Source organism: Malurus melanocephalus, unplaced genomic scaffold, assembly GCF_030028575.1.
Source record: "Malurus melanocephalus ecotype Western Australia unplaced genomic scaffold, MMel_1.1 scaffold_289, whole genome shotgun sequence".
Taxonomy (NCBI): Eukaryota; Metazoa; Chordata; class Aves; order Passeriformes; family Maluridae; genus Malurus; species Malurus melanocephalus.
In genome coordinates, this window is record NW_026623521.1 from 590598 (window position 1) to 607352 (window position 16755).

The 16755-nt window shown below is 41.4% G+C and overlaps 2 protein-coding genes across 3 annotated transcripts in view; one reads left to right on the top strand and one right to left on the bottom strand.

Moving 5' to 3' along the window:
* Positions 1–8032, top strand: part of ESYT3 (extended synaptotagmin 3) — a 30443-nt gene extending 22411 nt beyond the window's left edge. Inside the window, exons 16-23 of one of the 2 annotated variants that reach the window (XM_057376730.1) lie at positions 308–394; positions 1220–1369; positions 1900–2333; positions 3413–3502; positions 4024–4155; positions 5622–5727; positions 6308–6357; positions 7239–8032. In XM_057376730.1, coding sequence (XP_057232713.1) covers positions 308–394; positions 1220–1369; positions 1900–2333; positions 3413–3502; positions 4024–4155; positions 5622–5727; positions 6308–6357; positions 7239–7275 — 1086 coding nt within the window. In that variant the 3' untranslated portion in view covers positions 7276–8032. The remainder of the gene's footprint in view (positions 1–307; positions 395–1219; positions 1370–1899; positions 2334–3412; positions 3503–4023; positions 4156–5621; positions 5728–6307; positions 6358–7238) is intronic. The other variant, XM_057376731.1, reaches the window with a different exon arrangement.
* On the bottom strand, positions 7791–16624 carry LOC130579738 (centrosomal protein of 70 kDa-like). Its single transcript, XM_057376768.1, has 12 exons — positions 16614–16624; positions 16409–16468; positions 15618–15717; positions 15163–15242; positions 14757–14834; positions 13594–13711; positions 12785–12955; positions 12052–12198; positions 11370–11538; positions 10052–10166; positions 9060–9139; positions 7791–8689 (listed from the first exon to the last, which is right to left on the bottom strand). Exons 1-12 carry the CDS (start codon positions 16622–16624, stop codon positions 8628–8630), a joined length of 1191 nt encoding a protein of 396 aa, XP_057232751.1. The 3' UTR covers positions 7791–8627.
* Positions 16625–16755: the final 131 nt, after the last annotated feature.

A 16755-nucleotide genomic window follows, 5' to 3' on the forward strand; every position in this document is an offset into this window, starting at 1 on the left:
CTGGCTCTCCCTGGGTGGGACGGTGGGAGGGAGGGAGCRGTGCCTTGCTGCAGGTGAGGCAGGCTGCTGGTCCAGGCTGTTGGGGCCAATTACTGCTCACCAGACTTGTTCTTTGGCATTTCCACGCCCCACAAAACTTGTTCTGGTTTTGAGAGAGACTTTGCTTCCATTTGCTTCTGACCTGGAATTTCCACTCTCCATACAGCTGGGGTGTAGCATCACTGAGGGTCACCATGGCCTCTCTGGTGATCAGTGTCATGGATTCTTTGCTTCCCAGGGACTAAGCTAATGTACATTCTTGTTGCAGACCTGCAATTTCAGCAAAGATCCCACGTGGGGCCAGGCTTTCACCTTCTTTGTCCACAGTGCTCATTCCCAGTCACTCCACATTGAGGTGAGAAAARAGCCATTGAAAACTGACTGCACATCTGTAGGAAGAGCCCTCTTTTATGRAGCTCAGTGCTGGTTGTTTCTGTGTGGGATTGTCACACGCTGGGTTCCTCCTRCTAAAAGGTGGAAGAAGCACCTGTTGTTGCACAGACAATTCTGTGTAAGGTGCTGATGGTATCTACTTTTGTTGGTATCTACCTTTGTTCTAGGATCATGTAACAATATCTTGGTTCAAAATGTGGGATGTTTCTGGCTGTGAAGTACAAAGGACATGTGAAGTAAAGACATCAATATTTTGCTGTCAGAAATTGCAGCCATCATAATTCTCAGCCAGAGCCCTACCTCTTCACCTCTGTGTTCTGGCTCGTTAAACAGCCCTGTCTCTCATTAGCAGGATTGCAGTCACAGCCAGCTCTGTGGCTGTTCACTCAGATACAGAATGGAATTGAACTTGGAAGGTGTATTGAGGTTAAATAGGCTGAACAAACTATTACCTAAAACACATATAAAGATTTAGACCAGCTGCCATCTCAGCTGCTTAGGACATTGTCCCCAAAGCAAGTAAGGAAAATCAAGTAAATCTCAGGGCCTGTTTTTTCTGCTAAATCAATTATTTCTCTGTGTAGATAGAGATGGGATTTTTACTCCAAATGTACCAACTTGTTACACTCCTGAAATAATGGCAAATCACCCATTTGGATGCAACCATACACAAGTAAATAGGCTAATTTTGGTTTCTGTCTGAAATATCTTCTTGCTTTGCTCTTCCCAGTGGTGTGCTTCCCAGTTTGCCAGCTAATAAAAACTTYTGTTTCCTTCCATCCCCCAGATAAAAGACAAGGAGCGGGATAGTGCCCTGGGAACTTCAGTGGTATGTCTCTCCCACTTACTGAAGGACCCAAACATGACTCTGGATCAGAGATTCCAGCTGGACCATTCCAGTTCAGACAGCTTCATTAAGATGAAACTTGTATTGCGGGTAAGTTGTTCTTTCCCATATGCATTCAGCTTCCCCTGTGGACACAWCCCATTGTCACCAGGCAAAAAAGAGGAAAGATGGGTGTGGAGAAAGGCAGTTGTGCTCACAGTTGAGTGGAAAGTAGAAGTGTGACAAGGTATTTAAGTGCAATTAGGAGTGTATGGTGTTGAGAGAGATCCCTGAGGCTTCCTAAAACACAGTGCAGTGCCATGGCTGGAAATCTTCTCACAACAATGAGTTGGACTGAGAAAATCCAAGCTGGGGAAATCAGCTCCTAAACTGGGAGAGACACTGATGCTTAGGAGTTGCTTCCTCATTGTGCTCTGGATCAGTGCTTAGGCATTGTTAAATACCTACACAGTAGGATGAGAGGATAGAACACCACAGTGAATACCAGGGGCCCCTTTCATCTCTAATGGCAGATTCCTGCTGCTACAGTTTTGTGGTGAAATTTCCTCCTGGGTGGTAATGCTGGCATTCACCCCAGTGCTATGGGAACAGCACTCACTGTCTTCCCTTGTGATTTTTAGGCACTGAATGTTGAAGAACCTGATCCACAAAGAGTSAAGGCTGGTGTCAATGCCTCAAAGGGAGGTCCTGTGCGTGTCAYGGAGAAGGCTGGAAACCAGAAGTTCGTCTCCCCACCACAAGTCTCGAAAGTACCTCCCATGAGCAAAGACTCTGCAGCACCTGAATCTCTGCCAAAAAAGGACAGTGGAGAAGACCTGGACACTAAAGACAGCTCAGCAGCCCCTGTACCAAGTGAAACTGTGTCTGGCCTTGATGAGGCAGAGGGCAAGCAAAATGCAGAGCMAGGCCCACCATCAGCATTGCCCAGCAGAGCAGCAGCTGTGCCCACGCTGCCCGTCCTGCAGGAAATGAGGCTGGCACCCAGTGTCACTTCTCTGGGGTCCCTGCCTTCTTCCTGCTTTGAACTGAGTAGCAGCAATCTGGACATTCAYAAGTAGGTGTTCTTCCAGCTGAATTGTTCTTCTCTTAGACATGTTTAKGTGTTACTGTTTCATAGAGGTGAACTCAAGGCTGCTAAGTCACTTGGGGTCTTGGTTCTCAAGTCACCTTACAAAGAATTGACCTGAGTATTCCAGTCAACAGCAAAGTAAATTACAGGGCACTATTAGATCAGACCATGTGTAAAGCATGGGAAAAATGGGAAAGCATTCACATTATGGCTCTCCTAAGAGATGCTGCATGTGTTGGTTTTATATTGTTGAAGAGCCTCTCTACACTATTGGCTGGCATAACACTMATTTAGCTACAGGATATTGGAATTCTGAACATCCCACTTCTGTAATAACTTAAACTCTTGATAAGCACCTCTGGCTGCTTAAGGCTCTGAATGCTGTGTTTATCCAACACATTTTAAGACTGATAATGCTGTGAACAAAGTTTTTGTGGATAGGTGTGCTTGCGTGTGTGTGTGTGTGTGTGTCCTTCCCACAGTGCTCAGTGTGTGGCTGCTTTGTCAAGGAGCACAGAGAGAAGGATTTCTCCCTCCAGGGGCAGAGAATTGGGCTTGTAGAATCCTTAATGAATAGAAGTAGCAAAGATCTACCTCACGAGAAGACCAGAGTAGCTACAAACCTCAAGCTCGGCTCCAGCTGCAATTTGGTGGATCGGTGACTGGTGCATTCTCTAGGTCTGAACAGGACTTAATTTATAAACTATTTTTAAACCATTTTAAAACAATATTTTGGATTTTAAAACACTTTAATAACATGCAGAATGAAGTATAAAAAAGGTCCCGTTTTGCACGTACAGACATTCCTGAGGGGATTTGTAATGCTCTAAGTGGTACTTTGCTCCTCAATCTACAGTGGGCCATGTAGAGGCTTTTTTGGCAGTTTGTGCTGTGGGACAGAAATYAGGTACCTGTAGAGAAGGCAGGGATGGGACTCCTGTGGAACTTTTAGATAGCAAGCCTTATGATGCCAGGAAGAAGGATGGTGCCCTGAAGGGTTTCAGCCTGCCTGTGGGCTGTTCGATGGCTGTGTTTAAAAGCCTTGACTGTGCAATGTCTTGCAGCGGGACTGAGATGCCTCTGGGGGAGATCCAGCTGACGGTGCGCTACGCTTCCATCCGGCAGAGCCTCGTCGTGCTCGTCAATGGCTGCAGGTAATGCTCACAACTGCTAAAAGAGAGGGAAGAACTCTCTGAGCTGTGTCAGCCATCTCCAGCAAAGTTGGAGCAGAGCCACGTGCAGCAGGAGATGCCTTAGCACTGGCTGGCTTCCACCTGTGCAGCCTCTCTGTGCCCAGCTTTGATCAGTGCCAGAAGCAGGTCAGAGAGAGAGACCAGCAAGTTGTGCTCACTGCAGTRGAGATAACTTAACCTGTCATTCACCCAAAACTTCCTCTGAACAGCACTGACAGCTKGTGTGTGTCTTGGGGTGTCAGGATTCCAAATTGTGACAAGGATTGATACCTATGACTGAATTCGTAATTGTTAATTTAGGAACCCCACTAAGTAGCCACAAACGAGTAAAAATTTTAACTAAACATCCTAAAGTTTTATTTGCTCGTGTTCCAGCTCCCAAGGTGAATGATTTTGGCCTATGAAGAGTTCTGATTCTAAGAGGGCCAAGGTATTAAAACACACAGTGGGAGAACCTGCCTTGTCTGTATTTCTTTTAACAGGAACTTGGTACCCTCTTCCAATCGTGGAGTGGATCCATACGTTCGTATATACCTGCTTCCAGACAGAAGATGGACAAGCAGGAAGAAGACTTCTGTTAAGAAAAAAACTCTGAACCCMCAATATGATGAGAAGTAAGAAAACGTTAATTTTGATTATGGCTGGAATATTTATGATCYCTGTGTAATGAAAGGGCTTCCTAAGGTGTCCTGCTGTTAGCGCCTAAGGACTCTCTCGTGAACACTTGCAGATTTTCTGAAACAAGTGGCACTTTGTGATTTACAGTTACTTAGGACTGGTCTTGCTCTGCCTGTCAAGTGATCAGTCCCCCTGAAGAAGGGCACACCTTCTTCCCTGCCCCTTCCCTGCTCCCAAGCTTCATTTTCTCCCTTGCAAACTGACATTCTTCTACCTGTGTTTGCCTCTGCCGTGACAGGGAGTTAATCTGCCCATTCAAGTACCTCCCAGAGCCTCCTGCTCTGCTCACACTGCTTTGCCTGATGCTTATTCTGACATCCTTCCAAAGGTCCAAGGCAGAAGTGCAGAGCCTTTTGAGACTGGGCCACCCTTTGGGTACACCGGTGGATGTTGTCATCAAGGTCTGGTGGGAGCAGGGTAAAATGCTCCCACCCCTTTGCTAATGGTGTCATATGCACAGCTCTGCCACTGAAATGGAATGTGTTTTGCATAAACCCAAACACAGTAATGCTTAGAAGTAAAGTTCTTTTGAGAGGTGGTTTTAATCCCATAATTAGAGGAAGGTACACATAAAAATATGTGAATATTAGGTAATCCCATGTGGTTTRTATTTTTCCTATGTTGTGTCCTTTCTGTGAAAGTCAGAAACGGGCAAAAGATTTAAAAATACATCTTCTTAACAGTCAAAACACCAAAGGATTTAGGATTTTGCTTATGTCTGTTCTCAAGTAACTCCACTGATTTAGTGCCATCACARCAGCTGGGAAYAGCATCTCCTTTTCCTCRTCCTCAGTACTGACRTATCCTGTACATCCTCAATTAAGGRTAATGCTTAGCTCCAAAACACGTTACCTGTTTTACAGCTCTGACTTGAGGAAGAGCTATTCAGGTGGGCAGAACTGGAGTGATTTAGCATGGACAAAASTCACTTGACATTAGCCATGTGTGCCAGAGGCTTGAGTCAGAGCCATTAAGAATTTAATTGCCACGGGTTTCAGCCTTTGTCTGTTCTTGGTGTGGTGCAAGGCTGCTCTGTGAACTTGGGGGGTTGCCTCATTACTATTTCCTCTGAGTAATGAATGCTGCATGGAAAACACGCTGATCTTCCATGGAGGGGGAAAATGATGCTAAATGGTATTTCATCAWGGATGTATGTCTTCCTCCTTCCCCYGSCACGGTGGACAGTCTGAACACAGTGTTGTCATCTTTCATGAGGCCTGGAAGAGGTTTCCTGCAATGTGAATAAAATCTAACTCTAGAATTGGCTTTTCTGTGTGTTCCTTCCCTGTTAAAGTCCTGGTCACTGATGCTGTACTTKGTCACTGATTCATATTCTGCCCACTGATGCTCACAAGATTTTAGTTTTTGCCTTAAGTCTCTTCTTTTTAAACTTTCATTTTAGGTTTGAATTTTTTGAATCTTTGGAAAATGTCAAGAAAAGGACACTAGACATTGCAGTGAAAAACAGCAAGCCGTTCATTTCACAGGAGAGGAAGGAGCTGGGGAAAGTAAGTTTAAAGAATCTGCACTGTAGATAAAACAGAGCTGAGCAGTCTGGGCCATTCCTGAAATCCTGAAACGTGGCTCCAACAACTGATTCTCAGTAATAGGACTGGCAATCTGGAAATAACTTTTTTCTGCCAGATTTCATCTGAAATGAGGCWGTATCCATGTGGGAGCTGTGTGGTGTCATTTCACAAGGGTGCTCCTGAAGTAAGCCCTGCTTCTTGGGCCCTACTGCTGTCTTTTGGGGAACGGCTCCAAAAGTGCAAACATGGAGCTGAGAAAGGCGTGGGACTAAACCCCACAATTTGCCAACAGTGCTTTAAGATTTCTGTGAACAACTTTGATTCTGTGAAAAGTAAACTGCAATTGCTTCTTTGGTGACAAATTTCCAAGCAGTGCTACTAGGAAACTGAGCTGGCTCATGCCTGCACCATCCTGCAAATGTGGGAAGCTCTTCTTTTCCTTAAGCCTAAGCTGCAGCCCTACAGCTGGAAAGTGGGTCTGACTTGGGGGGAGTGGTAGCTTAGCTAATCAATTTATATGCTGAATAACCTACAAGCAAATAAAATTTGCTTTTTGAAGGTGCGCATTGACTTGTCCCAGGAGGATTTAATAAAAGGTTTTGCACAATGGTAAGTAATCATCTCCATACTTCCAAACCCTGCCCATTGCTTTGCTGGGAGCATGSATGACTGCTGTGGGGGTGCTGGTAACTGAGCTGTGTTTGGGTAAGCAAGAAGAATATTTGACCTGCAAAGGCAGGACTAACTTGAGCTAATCTGGGGGTTCTATCTAAATTCTGTGTTAATCCATTGGCTGTGCAGTGCCTGCCCTGTGAGACAGCTTTAATGAGATGCCTGTGTCAATTATAGTCTTCAGCATATTTTAAATTGCCATAAAAGCCACAGGGGCACATAAGAATTTTGTTTATTAAAGTAACCTTGCAACAAATTTTAACGTGGATAAAGATCTTAAYTAAATAYTCTGATCAGCAATATATAYATATGATAAAACTTTAATTACAAAGCATTTATAGAAACTATTATAATAAGCCACTTACAGTTTTGCCTATATGTTCATTGTGGTTCTGAGGTTTGTATGTTCATTGGTCTGAGGCAGCACAGAGAACCAGGCCTGGGTGTTTTTTCACTTGTGTCTTTAGCTAATGGCTGGAGCTCTTCCTTCTTTCTCCTTCAGTGGAGCCTGAGGAATGCAGTGTGGGTAGTCCAGGAGCTTGCCATCCATACAGGCAGTGAGCCAATATTCCAACAGGAAAACCACATTTCCCTGGCCAGCTTGTGTGTGCATCTCAGGGCAATTATGGGAAGAGGAAAAAAGGACAAACCCAAAGCTTCTGGTGAAGAGCTGAAGTTTGAGGTCATCTCTGGAGCCTCCTTTGCTGGGCTGCCTGTGTAGCACAAGCAATAAAGCAGCCCAAGTTCTCTACTGTGCCAGTTAAAACTGCAAAGAAAGTCTTCAGCTACTGTAGTAACTTATTGTGTGTGTCTTGCAGGTATGAGCTGACAAGAAGCAGACGCAGGAAGATCTGATTTCTTCTCGTACTTAAGTTACTAATTTTTCAAYTTTATATGGATGTACATATCTCTTGTAATTAATGTGTTTTGCACAGTCATTGCAAATTTGAAGCAGGCTCCAGCTCAKGACATGCAAATTTAATGATCCTATTTGGGGATTAGTTCTCACTGAAGTTAAACGTATTTTCCCCCACACAGGGAATAATTTGTCCTTAACTAGTAAGTCCTTTATTTTTGCTATTTCTGCAAATTGCCCCTTAAAGGACCTTTAAGTGTGAATCCTCTCTTAAAGAAGGGTTGTACCTGGGGATATTTTAGACTGTCAGCCAAGTGTCATTACTTTGCTTGGCAGTCTGATGTCCACAGAAKCTTGTTCATGTTGTTTTAACATGGAAGTGTTGTACTTTTAAAAGAATACATTTTGAAACAGCATTCTTCAGCTGTAGGGCTACAGAACCTGTTAAAAGAGAAACTCTTTAACACTAAAATAGCAATTATTTTTTGACAAACTAAGAAGTTTTATTCCACTGTTCAGAAGTACCTTAGCTGGCTGTGGCTGCAGGTATGTAAATAAYGAGCTTCCAAAAGCAGAAAGATGAGTTAACCAAGATGTCATTAAGGTTTTAGTTTGTGACGCTTTAACAGGTTTTGTCCTTTGTTACAGTACATTTCAAAATCTTGTAAACCCAGATTCTGAGGAACAGCAAAGTTTTGTAAACTAARCTTTATTAACATTAAGGCAAAGTACTTTTGGAAGCTTGGTGTACTTGTTTCTGTACAATAAACTTCTAATTGTCTTGCATAAGAGACTTGATCTATTCCTTTATAAAACTGACTTTTGAAATACCACCATAGTAACTTCATGCAAGTATTTTTGACCTTGATTACATGAATCCAGTCTGCCTCAGTCCATAACCAGAGACAATACTCAGTAACATGTTCCCATCCAAAACTGATCTGGAAATGTGAACAGACTCTCCAGAAAGCCAAGATGGGCAAATGCTGAAGGTGTAATGGCTATGGCAGTTAGGGCATCTTTACCTCATACATACTGTGTCAGCAACATTCAGAATGCTCAGTGGTTAAAGTTTGCCTGGTGGTGTGCTGGGTGCTGTTTCCTGGATTGATACAGATTATATTGGTTTTCTCTCTGGGAGAGAGTAGACCAGTTGCTAGCAGTTAAAGTTTCTCCTAAATTGAACAAGAATTAAGAAAAAATTTTAAAAATGGAGCAACTTTTATTTTTGTYAAAAAATCTGGAAGTGTTGCTTAGGATAACAGTGGTTGGAGGTAGCTGCGACATCATGTACACCAATAGGTACATTCACAAGTAAGAGAAATCTTGCTCAGGAAAAGCAGAGTCAGCCTTAACCAGCTCCCCATTTCAGGCTTTGCACTGCAGGTAAAATATCATCCATGTTACTGATCTCTGCAACAGAATGGAAAGCAAAAGGGTAAGGTCTATGTACCCAGAATACCTTCAAGTTCAACCAAAATTCTAACTTGAACAGCCAGTGAATTAAATAAACTCTTCAGACCTTTTAATGCTTTTGGACAAAATTGATTTAGCTTATAAGTAATGYGATTAAGTAAATGCAACCCCTTGTTCAATGAAAAGAAAGTATTTTGGTCACTTTCTGAGGAAAGGTGGAAAGAAGAGGAGATGATGCAAAAGGAAGCACTTTCCCTCACATCCTCCTCATGTTTTAGCACAGCAGGAGTAAACAAAACACTTGTTTAGAATTCCATGAGGAAGCATTGGCAAGTAGACAGTTACAACTGTTGCAAATATTACTCACCTAGAAGACACAGCAAATCTTGAATGAGAGCTTGAAAGGGTGGAAAGAAGCATTCATGTTCTTCAAGCTTATTGATGATACTGGAATGGAAAGTGAGACTGTCAGGTAAGAGGTGCAAGGACAGAGCAAGTTCATCTCTTTGACTGTTTTGTTGTGTGTCATGACTTCATGAAAACATTGCTACTTAGTATCTAACACCATGRACACCAGCGTTCTGTTCTCCAGTTCTGAACCCTGCAGGCACCAAGGAAGCTACATATACATTCTTCCTTTCCCCCTCACATGGCACCAGGTAGTCTGGGGCCTGGAACATTTGTCTGTGTATGCTAAATACACTGCCCAGGGGTGGTTGGTATAACTGCCTTGGAGGTGGAGCAAGAAATGCTTWGTTAGCAGCTGTGCTCCAGTTAAAACTGAGAAATGAGTGAAGAAAGGCTGAGGGAGTGAGTGTTGTTAACTCAGCATGTGGCAGACTTGCTGCCTGCTCCCTTTTTAGTTTGCCTGTAGAGCACATGCTGAATGCAAGTAGAGTCTGCTACCACCTAGATGTGGCTGTCATCTGTTGAAGTTACAACAGGATTTGTCCAGTTCCTAAATTATTTGTAGGCAGCTTGAGGCAACCCTGTCTTAGCAACTGGTGCACTTCAATACTACAGCTGAAACTTGCATCACTTTCTCTGCCCCACCCACGTGCAGGATTTGCCTCCTGATGAAAAACATTCCATAAAGGGTTGTTAGATTATATTATCCATGCAAACCAGAGTTTGTTTTGGAACCTGCTGGCCTCAATTCTTCCCTCTGTCAGCTTCATCCTTTTGAAAGGATTCAAGATTAGTTTCAAGCAGGACAGTAGTAATTAACACCTGTGCTGTCACAGCTCCCTGACTTGGTAACAAATGATGAAATGTTTCTCTCAGCATCAGTTTTTGCCAGTTCTCAATTTACTGCATTTGCTGTTTGAAGAATGGTCAGCAATGAACAACCCCACATACCTGTGGATGTCTTGGGTGCCCAGAAGCTGCTGTACCTGCTTAGCCACGTTRTTATTAAGGATGTCACATAGTTTCCCAACAGTATTCACTACCACAGTGGGTGGAGCTGAACTATCTGTGGAAAAACAAACACMTCATGATTCTTGTAACAGTAATAACAGGGAAGTATCTTAGACACTGTCAAATTCTTGCAGGTGCACAGATTCTATTTGTTTTTCATAGATCGAGGTACACACATTCCATCATTCACAGAAAACARTGTCCATGGTCAGAAATAAATAAATGTTAGCTAGAAATGGGGGATCTCTCATTAATCCTTTAGTGGCTAAAAAAATTTAGCAGAGCTGTGAGTGTTCACAGGAGAGAGGGTACTAAATTGCACCCTGTAATGCCGGTGGAAATCAGCCAACTGAAATTATATATAGAGAGAAGGAGTTGTTCATTAGGTTCTTATGACACAGCAGACACACTATAGGGGCTAGGCCAATAAGAAACCTGCTTAACAAATGTTTTGTTAACATCTAGAACTTGTTTTGGTATTGAATTTCAACCTGTTTTSAGTGCTGTGACTGTAGGTAGCAGGCTCCTTGTCCTTTTCTCTCCCAAAGACAGAACCAGGCTTGGACAAAGCATCTCCTGAGCTGCAATTATTAGAGGGACATAAGGTTTCCTCATCTCCCATGCTGGCTGCAGGCTGGAACACTGCTTCCCTCCTTGAATGAGGCTCAGCAGCCCAGGAGCCTTGCTCTGGGGCTTGACAKCCTACAGCCCAGCCCAACCTTTTAACCCAGGAGGAGCAGCAGCTGCTGYTCTCCACAAGTTCACACCAGAAGAGAAAGAACTAACTACACCTCTGAGTACTGACAGTTTATGACATTCAACTTATTTTGGTTTTAAAGTTTAGCAGTGTAAGATGGAACTTTTTAAGGACTGGACACAATCACACTTGAATGAATTACTCAGTAGAAATATACAGCAGAGGCTGAGTTATTTTCTTCCTTAAAATTGTTATCTTTCAAGTAGAYAATGAAAGACAATTATGAAGTCAGCTCATAGGAAACAAAGATTGGTAGAAAAAAATTTCTATTTCCTCTGTTAYTCCCTTCTGCTTCCCTCTTATTCCTCAGCTTACAAATAATGGGAATTTGCTATTTGAACTGAAAAGTKACAGGAACATATTTTTATCTTCCCAGTGAAGAAAACACCAAGTTAGTTCATTTCTCAACAGCTCAACATTATTTTCTATGAAGAGATCAACTTTTCATTTKTCTTCTTTCTTTGGAATGAAGTGAACAAACAGCAGGTGGCAAGTCTTTACCTAGTTCCAGAAGCTCATGGAGATTCCTCATGGCATTGGTCATTTCCCCCAGCTTTATGTAAACCTCATTCATCCGTGGATAAACACCATTCAGAGAATTCACATCAAACAGCTTCTGGAAGTGAGAGACTATGGCAGACAGGGTTGTCACGGAYGGTGTCTGACTGTTCTGGGGCAAACAGGAAGAACTCATCAGTGGTACTGCTTAAAAAGGCAAGGGTGCTTTTAACTGTGAAACTTTCTTAAAACAAGACTGAAGAAAAATGTGTGTAATTTCCCCTATTAAATCTCAGCCTTTCAAATGTTTTAAATTTGAAGACATAGTTTCAGTATTKTTCAGGCACAAAGATCCACCAAACTCAATAAACTCTTTTGAAAGCTTTCTTCTCTGTTGCTGAGAAGTAYATTTACATAGTCTCAGCACTGAGAGACAGAACAGGATAATTCCTATGACTATAGGGCAATGCAAATTCAATGCTGGTCAAGTGCCTTTGATTAAAGCAGTCCTCCCCAAGGTGAATTTTTCCATTATCTTAAAACAGTCTTTGACTTTTGAATGTCTCCAAACATTTGTTTCTTAAATGCTGCAAGGCTTTYAAATGCACCAATCTAATCACTGTGTGAAGGATGCATCCAAGAATTCCACAGTAATGTGTGATTATAAGCCCCTCGTAAAAATTACCTTTTCCTTATTCTCTAATTCTTCCAAAATTGTATCTACTATCAGCTGGAGGTCTTCAACTCGTACGGATTCTCTCTTATCCTGTGGATCTGCAGTGTTCCAAGGYAGCAATTCCAGAGACAGTTTTCTCAAGGACCTATGCAAATCCTTTTAAAAGAAGGGAGGGGAGCCAGCTTATTTCAGAAACTGCCTGAAGTTATTTTTATCATAGAAAGAAGCATTTTTCTGTTTCTCATATGCAGTAACARTCCAGCACTGGAGAGGGTAAGGTTTTAGTTTTCATGGAATTTAAAAACAGTTTCTTGCTGACATTGTGTGATTTGGAAAAAACAGTTACAGTCAAAAAATACTATACTTGCTATGTATTACAGTTTCAGTGAAATGGGAAATATTGGTCAGAAAGAGATTGGCTTTAAACAAAACTATTTCATTTGTATTTGGATCAAAAAGTCACTGTTCTGGCCAGACAAAAGGAAGGAACAGAATGCACATCATTAACATGCGAAGTCTAGACTCTAAAGCTTAAGTGTCAGTTAGCAAAAACATACAAAAGATTCACAGAGGATCATCTCTAGTACATATTTCACATGAACAGCAGAATTATTTGTAAAATTTAATACTAAGTAAGGCAATAACAAAAGCTACACATAAAACCCCCCACAACCACACACAGGGTGGGGATAGAGAAGCAGTGAACAGATGGAAGGAGGACCCAGAAGCAGAGTGTTGTTACCTTCAGAGCCACTAGCTGATCTGCCCACATTTCTATAGTGAGTGGAAGGTGATCAAATCGACATCCCTGTCCATTCTCTTTAATGTCATTTTGCACTGGACCTTTGCTGGGCCGGAATATTAATGGAGGAGCTCTAGGGCTTTGCAAAACAGAATCAATACGGGACAAAACCTTCAACAACAAATAACAAATGTTATTGCTCAACTTCGTATGACATTTTGTAATAAAATCCCCTCTATTGCAGTCATGATTGTCTAAAAATAAACGCTTAAATAGCTCCAATATTACTATGGATTCATTTTACACATGCATTCATGCATGCAACATACAACATGCAATAGATTCAAAGACTTAAACACATACTAGATAGAAGATGTGTAAAAGTAATGCAAATACATACTTCCCTTTGAGGCATATTTAACATTTATCCACTCGAGATATTGTTACTTCCACAGTTTACATTTAGCTAAATTTTATTATATTCAGGCTTTTTAATTCAAAGAAAAATTAAAGCCACTATCGCCCAAGATCTTGAATGAATCCCATCCTGAACAGACTTCAGCTATATCATAGTTGACAGCCTAGTGTCTGCTGCCTTGCTGTGTTTTCAGGTAGTTTACACTGAGATAGAACATGAACCAGCCGACATGAACTGTGAAATCCAGACCATGGCTAATCTTGCACGAAGGCTTTGATAGGCATTCTTAGTCTCAAACCAGCACACTCCAGTTTACACAGCAAAAGAGAAATTGTAAAATGCTTCATTGTAACAGCGTTAGAAACATGCAGGACAGATACAAGTTGGATACCTGCAAGTATTGCTGGCAGGCTGCCTGCTGCTCATCCACTCCYGCAGCTCTCCCAGAATCTTTCTTTTCTTCACTTTTTTCTCCGGTCCTGCTCCCTGAAGACCTACACAAAATACAAACAGTGGGTCACACAARCAGCCTTAGCAGGAGATGGTACCTCTTAGCTTGATGAAAGGACCAGGTGTGTAGCAGCTACACTCACACCTACAAACAAATATCCACTTTATAGTGCTCGTTATTATGCTGGCCATTAAAATTYCATCAGACCCAAGTAGCACAGACTGACAACAAAATACCTAATGCAAATATCATTAATTTATCTCAAGTCTCCAGGCCTGAGGCTATGCCACACTGCATGCTGATTTAAAAGGGACACCACCAGTTTTTCAGTTGTTAGAGTTCTACTATGACTGAAGACTTAATATCCAGAATTTTACTCAAAAGGTTCAAATTCCAAGCTGAGTTGTTACCCATTTCTGCTGGAACATCTTTCCTAGCTTGCTATACAAAGCTCACTACTCTTCTTCATCTAAATCATACCCACTGCATGAGAGAAAAGACCACTTAAATATACACAATGTGTACATTTATTTTAAAGTTTAAGTGGTATCTTTTTCAGACTACAAAATATTTAGCATTCAGTATACACATGCACAAATGACTAAGTGAAATTACAAATAAAAACACTTTGTTCATACTGGATCTTAAATACCTTCAATGTATTTTCTTAGCAATATTTCAGAAAAAAAATCTAGTCAATTTCTAAGAATAATATGGATACAACTTCAGTAGCTGCAACATTTTGCCAACTCACACTTTCATCAAYAATGAAACCAGTAGGTTCCTTTACAGCTCATGGAAGCAGCAAACACCACAGATGGCCCTGTACATATTGCCTGCAAAAGCACTCAAATCAAATCCAGAAAGACAAAATTAAATTAAAAAGGCACACACTGCTGTGCTCCCATTTGGAGACCTTGCTGTCACTTTAGAACTATAGAGGGCTTTAGAGGTCCAGCAGCACTTGCTGCCCATAACCAGGCTCCAAAGAACGCTGATAAGGCACATGCTTTATAAGCTACCCTCCAAATTATGGGTTACAGAGTAACTTTGCCCTTAGATGGTCAAAGAAGTCATGAAAGTTACTGAAAAAATATACTTACTGTATCATTTTCTTTAAAGTTTTCTGTAGTTTCTTCACTTGGTGCTTGTAAAATTTAAATTCCTGTGCAGTTGGTCTGCTAGAAAGAAAAAGTACCAAGTTACATGTCTTCAGTTGGAAGGCATCCATAAAATTCATCCAAGCGAAAAAGTAACAAAGCTTTGCCAGTGCCAAAACATCATTCTGGAAATTAAATTCTGCTACATTTCCACATGACAACAGCAATAAAGAGCAAACTGACCATTAGCAGCTGTTATTAACAGCATAGGGAGGACAATGTGGCTGTTGCTGCCATATACTGTTTCTTTGATCGCAGATTTCACACTTCACTTTTACAATTGCTGATGCTTTGTAAAGCAAGGTCTCCTGAAATGGCCTTACAAAGGATGATACTTATCCTTTCTCACCTTATTTCCAAATCCTTCTTCAGATTTATATTTTCAAGCAAAAGCTGTTCGTTCTTGGCTTTTGTTTCAGTAAGTTGTTTCTGGAAAGACTGCAACATAGACTGGGTTATTTCTTTCACTCATATCGTAATGAACAAGGTTCAACAAATGCGCAATTTTAAGAAGGGTTCCCAATTGCCTGGACAGCAAAACAGCATGGATGAGGAGTCAGGTGATTGAGACCAAGAGCCTGGTGCATTAGACCCCAGGTGCAGACCTGTGACTAAGGATGTCTATGCAATCCCCAGAAGACTCACAGCATTTTGCCGAGTCTTTGCACAAGGACAGGCAACTCTGCCCAGAGAGGTTACAAGTTCAGAAGATGTGACAAGAACAAGGGACACAAATCAAACATGTTTATGTTTTTGTGTGCCTCTTGGAGGGTTACTACTGACTTACTCCTGRCAGTTCCATACCGTAAGCAGTGCTTTGTAATTAGGAGTAGCATCTAGATTTAAGAATTCTTCCTTGTTTTTTACTTCTCTCTGCACCTGGTCTTCGTCTTCTTTATACTGCCTATTGAGAAAAATAAATTGCTTCAGCTTACTGCAATTCAATTAGCTCAAAAATTTAAGTTGGTTTAGTCAGCAGTTATGGATGGTAATAATGTTTCCATAAACTATGAAGTAAATAGAATAGAAATTCTGCATGAAGATCCACTGCTCTAATTTCTGGGAAAGCTGTTTCATATGCTAATTAAGTGCACTTGTCCACAAGAGAAACTCCAGTACAAGCAAATCCCATTTCATTTTTCTCAACAGTAGTCTCAAGCTATAGGAATGTCTCAGGTATCTGTTTGTGGCTTTGTGCTGTGTAGGCATTGGGATAGAGCTGAAAACCTTTAGTTTTGGGAGATCAACCAGCTGAGCACAGCTAATGCAGCAATTCTGCCTGTGAACCACGGCAAAAGAGAAAAGGGGAAAAAAAATAAGCAAAGACTTATATACCTTCAATACTTCCTAACCAAACTTCCTAACAGTCCTGGTCCCCTGACCGAGAAGCTGCTTAGCCTGACTGCCAGTTATATTCTGGAAAAATCCAAATTTCCATGACCATTACAACCCTTTGCTGTTTCTTAAGTGCTARTGATATCTGGAACACAGAATATTTACCACTACAAGATTTAAGAACTAATCTTAACTATTTAAGATTTAAGGGCTAAGAAAATTTTGAACAATAGAACTGTGAGACATTCAATGAGACCTACCTCAGCTCCTTTTTAATCTGACTAATCTGAGATTCATAATAATCAATTAGASAAAGGTACCTGAAGAAAGGAAAAATGTTAATTTTTTAATTTCAGATATTCTCAAAAAACTCATACTGTGACCAACCCAGAAGAACAGGTCAGCTTATACAGCTGCACTTTATGTTGGAAGTGGCTGCTCCAAACAGTGGGGTTTCTTTCGTACCAAACAAACATGGTCACACTTTGCCAAAATAGAGAAGTAGAGACATTAAATTTTTACTAGTTTAGAAGTAGCAAAATATTCAAGAGGGGAAAAAAGCTAAATTTGCCCACCAGCCTCCTCATCTTGTGTTTACGGTTACCCA